The sequence below is a fragment of the Zingiber officinale genome, chromosome 10B (assembly GCF_018446385.1).
Source record: "Zingiber officinale cultivar Zhangliang chromosome 10B, Zo_v1.1, whole genome shotgun sequence".
Taxonomy (NCBI): domain Eukaryota; kingdom Viridiplantae; phylum Streptophyta; class Magnoliopsida; order Zingiberales; family Zingiberaceae; genus Zingiber; species Zingiber officinale.
Window position 1 is genome coordinate 1,106,898 of NC_056005.1, and position 11,506 is coordinate 1,118,403.

The window sequence follows — 11,506 nt, forward strand, 5'->3', positions numbered from 1 at the left end:
TACTAGAGTCATCTATAAGTCGTTGGGTCTAATAGGTCTCGGGTTCAATTCCCGCTTAAGTTGTTTTATGTTTTTATTTAATTTTGCTACTTCGGCTATTCTAAAAATTCTATAAAAATATCCTAAAATTTCAGAAAAATAATAGAATATTTCTAAAATTGATTTGAGAATTTTCGGACATTACACTAGCGGCCGCCATAGGGGCCAGCGGGTCGCTGGCGGTCGACACATGCAACGGCCTGATGCCAGCCGACACAGTGGTAACATCGGCCACCGACACGGCCGACACAGCGGCCAGCTGCCCATTGGGCCAGCGCCGGCTGCCACAAAGGCAGCAGGTAAAGGAAAAAAAATGAGGGAGAGGAGTTCTTACCAGCGAAATCGGGGAGGAGGAAGTAGGGTTGGTGTTTTAAGCGGATTTACAGACGGAATCTGTATTCCGTCGGTAAAAACGTAAGTTACCGACGGAAACTATTTTCCGTCGGTGTAGAATTTTTTTTTTTTTAAATACATTTCCGACGGAATAAAAGATTTCGTCGGAAATGAAAATAATACCGATGGAATATTTAATTCCGTCAGTGATTAAGAATATTACCGACGGAAATTGTTTTCCATCGATATGCCCGTCAGTAAAACTGTATCAATTTCCATCGGTATGTCCGTCGGTAAAACTGTTTTTTTTTTAATGAGAATAACATTACTCCCATACATCCATACCATGTCTAATTTTTTTTTTAATTTCTTTAGGTTTAATACTACAACCAAAATCTTAGAATTAAATCTTAAATTCTAACTCTTAAGCGTTATTTTTTTTTTTACCACAGGGCGCTTACACCGCACCATTTAATACGTATGCTATTTTGTCTAAAATGTTATAATTTTAATAGATTTGTTAAAAATTATTATAAAATAGCTCGAATGAAAATGATTAAACTTTTATACATTGCAAAATATATATATATATATATATATATATAAAACAAGCCTAAAGTATGCGGAAGAGACGTGGGAATCATATATATATATATATATATATATATATATATATATATATATATATATATATATATATAAAACAAGCCTAAAGTATGCGGAAGAGACGTGGGAATCAAGTATGTCATTGATTGAGTTTCATCAATCATTATGATGTAAGTTTTAAAACTCTACTGCAAAAGTAATGGCAAACCTATTTCGATTAGAATTCAGCTAAAAAAATGTTTACTAATTAGGATATATATATTTACTAATGTTCAATAACACAATTATGGATAAAATAAATTCATACATGGAAAAAAAATTCGCCAACTAAAAACAGTAAGTTTTTTAAAAATTAAGTTATTTATTTATTTTTGTTTATTTTAAAGATGCTGTGATTAGTTCCGACTTTCCGCGGGACTCAACCTGTTGACCTGGTCAAATCTACCCAATACACACACACGATTCCTTTCCCGCCCACAGACGCAGTCGCATGCATCCTTTCGGTGGGCCCATTGCTTCTTTACGATTCCATCCGACCTTTTCTATCCGCGTTCGGGTACGACTTTTACGGTGCGCGTTTAGCCACCGCCAATTCTTATATAAAAGCACCTCGAATCCGTAAGCCTTCTCCTCACTTCGCTCTTCTGCCCGTTCACGCCTTTCTCCTCCCCTTCCTCTCTGTTTTTTCCCCTTTTCTCCGTTTTTTCCCCTTTTCTCCGTTGCTGCCCCTCAAATTGCAGGAGGGGTTGCGATCCAGTTCTCCGGAACCCTACAACTCCCCCGTGCCCTCCTCAACTCCCTAGTTCTTCCGTCTCGATCCGATTCCGAACGACGGGCCTGCGCGCCGCCTTCAATTTCGTCGGATTCGCCTCTCGAAGGATCGATCTAGGGTTTCGTCTCCGATCGATTTGGGGTAACTGAGACCCGGAAGGTCCCCCTCGTACGTTGCGATCTGCTTCCGATTCGTAGGGGTTTGTTTCCGGTACCACGCTACCTCCTCCTGCAGCCATATTTTGGTTTGTCGGTGCCATCCACTCAAGTGAAGGGGCTTTAGCTTGGAGAAGCTTTTTTCCGTGCAGCGTCAAGTGGAGATTGCGTCTTCCAAGCGGCGATCTAGGGCTCTTTTATCATCTTCTGCGGATAGCTGACTCTGCTGCGTCCACCGTTCAGCCCGTACAAGAAGGCGGTCTTTTGTACTATTTTCACTTGGCGTTCGAGATATTCATCCAAGACAGACCCCTCCTGCCCTCCCTAAGGGAGTCATTAGAAAGGAGATAAATATACTGTATACAAATCTATGATTTATGTTGTTCTAGTTTAAACTCAGGCCTACTTAAATCTGGCCTAAATCAGTTTGCGGCTCATTTTTACTGCAAGAGTTTTGTTATTTTGTGGTTGATTTTTCTTGATATTGGACCAGAGAGAAAAATAGAGAAAAAAAAAGTAATGGCTGTGTATTATAAGTTTAAAAGTGCGAAAGATTATGACTCAATTCCCATCGAGGGCCAATTTATATCTGTTGCCAATTTGAAAGAAAGAATTTTTGAAATGAAGTTATTTGGAAAGGGCATTGATTTCGACCTCATGATCTCTAATGCACAGACTGATGAAGGTTGGTTCTTTTCCTAAAGTAATACTGTTGAATTTAGTTTGAGCATTTCGTTTCTGTAAGTAGCAGTTAATAGATTAGGAGAGACCAATTTTTTGGTTTACGAAACATTATCATATAGGCGATGTGGGAGTGACTGTTCTCAGCTAGTCTTATTCAGTTTAGGGGATATGTTTTTGTTGGAATTTTTTTTTTTCAGTGTGTGGAAGTTGAAATCATTTCTTTGGGTTTATGGACTTTTTGTTCCTCCCTTTTTCGGTTTCAGAATACGTAGACGAAGGAGCGATGATACCCAAAAGCACATCCGTTTTGGTTCGTCGAGTTCCAGGACGACCTCGGAAGCCTATTGTTACTCAAAGAGACAAGTACTTCCTTGGACCTTAATTCTTTAAGTGCATGCTCTTAGTTTTTACTTAATTGTGCTAATCGACATTGAAGATTTTACGATAAGAATGTTGTGACTATCAGTTTCAAAAATTGACTGGCAGGTGAACCATTTACACTGCAGTGTCTCTCTTGTTCTAGTTGGACACTAGTGATTACAGTAGAAACTCAGAAGTTTCTACATTTAGATTCACTACGAGCATTTAATCCAAAAGGATCTTTTCATGTATACTTTGAGATGCTAAGAATAGAATATATTAATCTGCAGGCCTAACGTTGTAGAGGATAAGATAGAAGAGCTTCCACCATCCAGCAGCATGTTGGCTGGGGATTCGGCTACTAACAGATATGTGAGTTTTATATTTTTCTTGATAGACGAAATAGGTCAGTGTAGTATTTTTAACTTTAGCAAAATGGACTTTTAGCTTTTGTTTCATATGGCTTACTTGTGATGGTCGGGGAGAACTCGATTGAACTATGTTTAGCCTCAAGGTAGTAAGAAGAGTATAACACAATAGTGGAATTTTGCAGCATGAAGAATATGAATGGGATGAGTTTGGAAATGATCTGTATGCTATTCCAGAACAAAACCACTCACAAATCAGTATTCCTGTCGTCGAAGTTCCTACTGCAAACAATGTTGATGAGGAAAGCAAGATTAAAGCTTTAATTGATACGCCTGCCCTTGACTGGAATCAGTGAGTCGTATTCATACAATTTTCTTAAAATATTTCTTTTTTACAATAGATAAACATTCAAATATAAAATAGTAAATCACACTTACATCCTTTATTTGCTCATAATTAGTATTCAGAACTTCCCATTCTAATTTACTTGATTGCTTTTCTTTAGTTCAACTCAAGAGTCATATGGTTCTGGAAGAGGTCATGGAAGAGGCTTTGGTGGCAGGGGAATGGGTGGTTGCGGTTTTGGTAAGTTTTGCCTATCATTTCCTTTAATCTTGAGAGGTTCATGATTACGAATTGCATCAAATTAAGATAGGAAAATCCAATGACAAAACTCTATCATGAGTCTCTTCCTGGTGTACTCGTTGGTTTGTAACAGAGAAGCATTTCAATTTTTCATGTATGCTAGATTATTGGTTTAAACAGTTGATTAAGATGTCTGCTGAAGATTTATTTCTTTGAAAAATGAAGGACGTGGTATGCTTGAACGGAAGACACCTCCACCTGGGTATGTCTGTCATAGATGCAAAGTGCCAGGTACAATATGATCTCCTGGTATCTAGTTTTTTTTACACTTAAAGCACGTGTTGAAATTAAGCCAATGGTACTTATCTGTAGGCCATTTTATTCAGCATTGCCCCACAAATGGAGACCCTAACTACGATATCAAGAGGGTGAAACCTCCAACAGGGATTCCAAAATCAATGTTAATGGCTACTCCTGATGGATCCTATTCTTTGCCAAGTGGTGCAGTTGCTGTTCTAAAGCCAAATGAGTAAGGAATTTCTTTATTAATATCTGTGGTCTAACAGAATATACTTCAGAACTCATGATTTTTGTTTCTTTTTTTTATTGTTATCTAGAGCTGCATTTGAGAAAGAGATTGAGGGTTTACCGACTACTCGTCCTATTGGTGATCTTCCTCCTGAATTGCGGTGCCAATTATGTAAAGAGGTAATGAAAGATGCAGTGCTAACTAGCAAATGCTGTTTCAGGAGTTTCTGTGATAAATGTAAGTCTCATTGCGTGTATATTTTCTTGTATTATAATTTTTAGTTGAGATATTTTAGCCTGTCAGTATTTCATTAAGTCGAGTTTATTTGGTCTGTAATCAGGCATCAGAGATTATATTATGTCAAAGTTGATGTGCATCTGTGGAGCTACTAATATATTGGCAGATGACCTGCTTCCAAATAAAACACTCAGAGAAACAATTAATCGGATATTGGAATCAGCAACCAGTAGCACAGAAAATGCTGGAAGCCTGGTCCATGTCCAAGGTATGTAGTATAAACATGTTCAATTGTTGGATTATTCACACTGATCTTGTAGTATCAAGCAGAATGACATAAGAATAGCATTTGCAGATATGGAATCAGCTCATCCAGCACTGCCAAAAGTTCCATCTCCTTCCCTTTCTGCTGCTTCAAAAGATGAAGCTAATCACCCTACCATGGATCAATCTTCCCACATGAAGGATGGGGAAGTTGCTAGTGAAATTAAAACAGCAAATAACGAATTAATTTCTTTAGACAAGAAGGCTGCTATAACTCCAAATGTATCTGAGGCAACGCCAGAATCTCTTGGCAAGGGGCAAAGGTCACCAGAAAGTGCTCCAATAGTGACTGAGGATCTCCATGAAATGCAGCCTGTTGGAGGACAAGGTAAAAAAATATTTTTCTGATGGCTAATCGTGCTATATTTGTTCTTTTAGATTCAATGTTGTTCTAGTCTATAGTCACCTAAGTGCTTTGTTTATCATCATCATCAACTTGTTTGGTCCGAACTATTCGGATTGGCTAAATGGCTCTTATCCCTTGCTATCCAATTGTAATTTTGGGCCTTTTGTTTATACTTAAGTTGAATTGCAGAATTACCTTTTGATTTGTTCCCTGCTGTATTTTCTAACACGTGATTTTTGCAGCAAAGAAGAAAAATAAGAAAGCTCAAGTTCCTGCCACAGGTTCGTTCACTTGAATTAGATTCAATTTCATATTGCTTTTACTTCAAGTGTGACAACTTGAAATGTACTGCAGTTCAGGTTGCAAAACAACCTAAATATTTTCTTAACTCCATTCTTTCACTCAACTGCAGTTGCTGATATGCAATGGAGAGGCTACCAAGACCTTGGGGCTGAAAGTTTTGGCATGCCTTTAGTAGCTTCAGGCTATAACCCTTACTGGGGCGGTGGGATGTCATTAGTAGTTGATGCCTCCTATGTGACACCTTTTGGTGCAATGCCATTTATGGGTTATCCACCTGGCCCCTTTGATGTTCCGTTCGGTGCAGGAATGTTTCCACAAGATCCCTTTTCAGCGCAATCTTATATGATGCCAGCGGCTCCAAGGTGTGCTATTGAAAGTTGATGGTTGATTTAATGGTTGCTAGTATTCTTCTGTTTTAGATCTAGAATGCTTGGAATGCTACAACTAGATATGAAGGGTGCATCTGTTTAAAATTCTATTTCATTTTCTGCATGGTTTATTATTTAATTCTTATCCTATTGTGTGTTCCATTAATTGATTTAATAAGGTGGTGGAATTGGTATACTGGTTTAACTTTAGTGTTTGCCAGCCTATTGTTGATGCTTGGTTGATACGTTCTGTAGGGATCTATCTGAGTTAGGCATGGGCATGGGTCAGAGGCCTCCAGGCATGAACAGAAAAGAGATTGAATCCCGGAAGGCTGATATAAGGCACAAGCGAGGGATGGACCGACTCAATGAAAGGTGTGTGATCAATTTTTACTATCTTTCTTCTTGTGGTGATTAGAAAGTTATTAATTCACGGAATTGGTTAAATTCATTGTATTATTCCTCTATGCTTTTAATTGCCTCAATCACGTTTCTAATATCTGCGTACTATCCATCCTAATTTAACTCACAAAGTATCCCAAACTATACTCCTATGGTTTGGATTGGGTAGGAACGTTGGGATAGACCCATTTGTCATTTAAATTATATGATAGTGCATTTAGTTAATAGGAAAAATATTCTATTCTGAATGGATTTTGATATTCCTATATCTGTTGAAAAAAAAACACAATTTTCATGGATTTTTTTATCCTTTATTTTGAAGGAATAGTTATTACTTTATTTCAGTAGTAATAATTCCTTATCTGTTGTATTCTTCAAATAATTCATTGGCTCATTTGGAAAAGCCTGAGGGATCATATTGCTTGGTGAGGCCATTCTAGTTATGTGAGCCAAATGAGTCAGTCTTTATCTTTATCTGCTGCCTAATGACTAATGACTAATGAATAATGAGTAGGGTGGTCAGGTTGGTCAAGTTAGGCAAGTCAAGTGTGTTGGTCAAGTTAGGCAAGTCAAGTGTGTGGATGATTTAACAGACTGGTTGAGGCAGTTCGAACAAAACAAAAAGGTCATTCAAGCTTGGTAGGTTGGATGAGTTAGTCCACCCAATCAACTGATTGGTGAATCAATTGAACTAGGCAAAATTTTTGGTGGAAGCATGTGGATTAGTCAGGCTCTTCCTACCCTGTCCGAGTGGTTGGATGGTTAAGCTGATTGTATTGAGCTAGCTAGCGGACAAATCAGCGCAGTTGAGCTGGGTGGATTAAGCGAGTCACATAGGTCTATCAAATCGGAGGGGCTGGAAAATAACCCTTTTACTGTGTTCCTTTTCTGTTGAAGCTGCAGCTGTGATTTTGTGCAGTGCTTCATTTAACAGAACATGAATCTCTTTGGTTACATTAAACTTGCTTCTTGAATACACGCTGCGAACTACCGTTTCCTTATAGTTGTGCTACCTTTGTCACTTAAATGATCCTCTGGCTGGTCGCAGGGAGAGGGAGCATTCCAGAGGCAGGGAGCCAAGAAGGGAGTCTAGCTGCATTAATGATGCTTCTTCAATGAAACCAAAGCATGTATGTTTCTTTTTGTCGATCATTGTTCTTACTCAATTTTGTATTGTTGGTTCTGCTACTTTACCCGCATTGAACGTAAGCAAGATGGCAACAGCCGAGCATGATGAAAGACCATGCTTACAGTGGACCGATCTTCTTTAAGTTAGCCGTTTGTTGAGATCGGCATGCTTATCCTGTCTTCATTTATCCCACTGTATGCATCTCTCCGAATGACGACTGACGCAGCCAGTTACGCACCATCCAAGTTGTAACATCGTGGATCTAAAATGGGCAGTGTCTCCTGAAACGATCCATCATTTTGAGGGTGGAAAATAGTAGTAGTCATTTCAGTGTATTTTTTTTTCTGGAGTATAGCCGTTGATTCTACTCGTTCTTCAAGTTGTTCAACAATTAAGCATTTTAATGATCAAACAACAGATTCATTGGAAAGTAAATCATTAATTGATGATCATGATTAGTTAAAGAGTGATAGGTAGCGTTAAGGCCTTAGTGTTCGAGTCTAAAGTGCCGCGATCGTGCCCAAAATTTATCCGAAATTTCAGTGGTACCGCTTACGGAGTTTCACATGTAGGCTTGTGGACCCGCCCGTGGTTCCCACTTAACTTTAGTGGTGCAACAAGTGGTCAAAATTGTAATTTTGTTTCTTCGTTGTTTCACTCATATAATTTTGATTTTGCAGAGGTCAACGCCCGTCCCTGATCGGGCTGACCGTGATCGGTCTGAGAAGTCATCAAGCATGGATCGGCATGGATTGGTCCGCGAACGCGAACCCACCCGGCACTCGCCTCCTCGTCGTCCTCGCCCTTGCAAGAGGAAAGTCGCCGACCACGAGCAGCCTTCCAAAGCAGTGACCGCTGCTGCGGCCGCCGAGGCGGACTGGAAACAGAAGGCGGCTAGCGTCTTCTCCCGCATCAGCTTCCCTGAGCCCGGCGAGGGCAAGAAGAGGAAGGCTTCCACCTCGTCCGATGCCGCGCCGAGGAATGGGCTGAAGGAGGTTCCGGCGATTCACAAGTCAGGCTCCGATGGGCACCGCGACGAGGCCAAGCGCGCCAGGAGAACCTCATCGGTGAGCGCGAGGAGGGGGAGCAACGGGCACGACCACGTGTCTACCGAGGAGGACTACCACTTTAAGCGGAGGCCCTTGTCGTCGTCGTCCTCCTCAGCGAGGAGGGAGGCGACGGCGGACGTTGAGCAGCGGACAACCAGGCCATCGAGCCGCTCCCGTGAGCGCGAGTCTCGCGAGCGGAGCGGGAGGGATCACGGCCACTACCGTGCTGCCAGCAAACGGAGAAGAGAGAGATAGATCAGCGAGAAATAGTTTTATGACTTGATTATCGATGGATTAAGTCCACAATTTCACAAATGAAAATTCAATTTTTGATATAAGATAATTGCATCTATTTGTTTACAGATTGTGATTAATTACGTGCCTTGGATTTTTTATTTCTATCGTGTAAAAAAAATTCAGGGCAGAATGACGAAATTTAATTTCCGGATGGCTCGATCGACACCGCCAACTCTACACCCAACGCCACGTCGCCCAACCAGCCGCATGCTTATGCGACGAGTCAATATTACATGCAAGTCTTCGCCACGTCTTCCATCTCTCTTGCAACGTGCCATCTCCTGATGCATGTCTAAGCTCTGCCATTTTATACATCCACAAACACGCGATGCACCCCAACACACTAATTGTCTCCTCTTTCTTCGTCGTGCCCCTCAAATCACTCGATTAATAATTAATATGAGCCAGGGACAACCGAGGCGATCTGGTATTGGTCAACGCAGGGCAGTCGATGGGATATCCACCTCTTCCAAGAAGGTCACAATAGGAGAGGCACTGGAGGCGACCGCTGCGACGGCCGGCGACAAGCCTGTGGACGCCAGCGACGCCGCCGCCATCCAAGCCGCCGAGGCGATAGCCACGGGCATGAACGCCATCTCGGGAGGCGTCGCCGCCTCCGCCGCAGCCGCAGCTGCGGCTAATGCGTCAGTTGACCGCGACGAGGACAAGACCAAGCTCTGCGAAGTCGTCGCGGTAATCATACGACTAATCCTAACCTACTAATTCATCAGTATAATCAATCAATCAATTCATTAGGATGCGAATATGAGGCTGACGGACAAAGAGGCAACGAGGGAAGACGCGGAAAGGGTGGCGGCGGCGGAGATGAGGAACAAACCCGATCTACGAACTCATCCCGGCCGCGTCGGGGCTTCCGTTCTCGCCGCCGCGAAGCTCAATTATGACCGTTGACTTTGCGATATATAGACTTCTCCGATGTTTTCCTTTATACATAGCTGTGTGCTAGCTTTTGAATAACACTTACTTAACATAAATTATATGGGTAATGCTAAATGGCCAGAATCTGGTCAACTAGAATCAATACATGCAAATATACATATGGGTATTTTGATAATATCATTTGTATACATTAATTACATGTATATACATACATGTATTTTAATTGGAGCATAAGTAATTCTATCGGACCAGATTACCGAAATTATATATATATATATCATTTACTACTATCCTTAAAATTAAGTTAGCGTGGCTTTATTGCAACAAATTAAACACACACCGGTCTTGCTCCACTACGTACGTACCAAAAAAGTGCGTGCATTAAATAATCAATGAGTCATCAACTAGCTGCCCACAGGCAACAGCACGTTCTACAATTACATAAAATTAATTATACTAACGCAAGTGTAGATCCTCTCAACGCGTGCCGCTGGGCGCGGTCTACGACGACTCCATTAAAATCGGCCTTGAATGGAATCTCTCCGCCTACGAGGCGCTGCGCTTGAGTCCAGATCGGATTAGGCGGCTAAGCCCGGAATGTAATGCGGAATAAAAGACGATTTGCGCGTCTTAAAACATCTCTAATGATTAAATCTTTCAATAAATTTTTTTTTATAATTTTCAATATATCACATCAATGAAACATTACAAATATAAAAAACTTTTAAATATAACCTTTCAATGAATTTTTTTATAATTTTTAATATATCACATCATGTCACATCATAAACATAAATATCTATTATATTTTCATAATGAAAAAACTTCCATATAATTTTTTTATATGTCCTATATTATAAATCATATATTGTTATTTATTAATTTTTTATTTAATATATCAATATATTTTCCATTTAATATTTTAATTAATTTATGATTTTGATTTTATTTATTTATAATTTTTAATTAATAAATTTATGATTTTAGTTTAATTATAATCATTTTTATATTTTTAACTTATCTCAAATATAGTTATTTTTAAAAGAAAAAAATCACTTTAATTATTATTAACTATTTATGAAATAAAATATTATAATTAAATATTATACCAAATAATTTATTTTAAATTATTTAGAAATAATCACTTTCAAGAAAAAAAAATAGATTTAAAAATTCAAATATATTTTTAAATTAAAAATCTCAAACTTCACTTACACAATCATAAAATCTCTTTTTAATTAGATTTTTTAATTTTACAAATCTTTCACAAAATTTACATTGTCATCAGTGTAAGTTACTTAATTTGTGGGTCCTACATTACAAATCATACATCTTTATTTTTATTTTTTCATTTAATATCTCTATATAATTTTTACTTAATATTTTATTTAATTCTCATCTTTAAATTAATTTATTTGTAATTTTTAATTAATAAATTAATAAACTTATGATTTTAAATTTAATTTAATTTGTAATTTTTATTTAATATTTAATTAACTTATGAATTTTAATTTAATTATAGTCATTTGTATTTTTTTTAACTTACCAAATATATTTATTTTCAAAAGAAAAATGTATAATTTAACTATTAAATAAAATATTTAATGGTTTTAAAAAAATCAAACATGCAATATTAATTTTTCAATAATTAATGGCTCCATCTTCAAGAGAAAAAAACAGGTTTGAAATATCAAACCTGCTCTTAAAATAAAAACCTCA

The 11,506-nt window shown here is 38.5% G+C and overlaps 2 protein-coding genes across 2 annotated transcripts; both read left to right on the top strand.

Moving 5' to 3' along the window:
* The first annotated feature begins 1,590 nt into the window (after nucleotides 1-1,590).
* Nucleotides 1,591-8,952, top strand: LOC122028892 (E3 ubiquitin ligase PQT3-like). The gene is made up of 15 exons (XM_042587864.1): nucleotides 1,591-2,590; nucleotides 2,853-2,952; nucleotides 3,240-3,321; nucleotides 3,503-3,669; nucleotides 3,824-3,903; nucleotides 4,129-4,194; nucleotides 4,276-4,432; nucleotides 4,521-4,669; nucleotides 4,773-4,937; nucleotides 5,025-5,321; nucleotides 5,582-5,620; nucleotides 5,752-6,004; nucleotides 6,266-6,385; nucleotides 7,461-7,542; nucleotides 8,222-8,952. Exons 1-15 carry the CDS (start codon nucleotides 2,425-2,427, stop codon nucleotides 8,843-8,845), a joined length of 2,547 nt encoding a protein of 848 aa, XP_042443798.1. The 5' UTR covers nucleotides 1,591-2,424; the 3' UTR covers nucleotides 8,846-8,952.
* A 32-nt stretch (nucleotides 8,953-8,984) lies between these two features.
* Nucleotides 8,985-9,927, top strand: LOC122028894 (late embryogenesis abundant protein 31-like). Its single transcript, XM_042587865.1, has 2 exons — nucleotides 8,985-9,580; nucleotides 9,644-9,927. Exons 1-2 carry the CDS (start codon nucleotides 9,176-9,178, stop codon nucleotides 9,797-9,799), a joined length of 561 nt encoding a protein of 186 aa, XP_042443799.1. The 5' UTR covers nucleotides 8,985-9,175; the 3' UTR covers nucleotides 9,800-9,927.
* The last annotated feature ends 1,579 nt before the right edge of the window (nucleotides 9,928-11,506 follow it).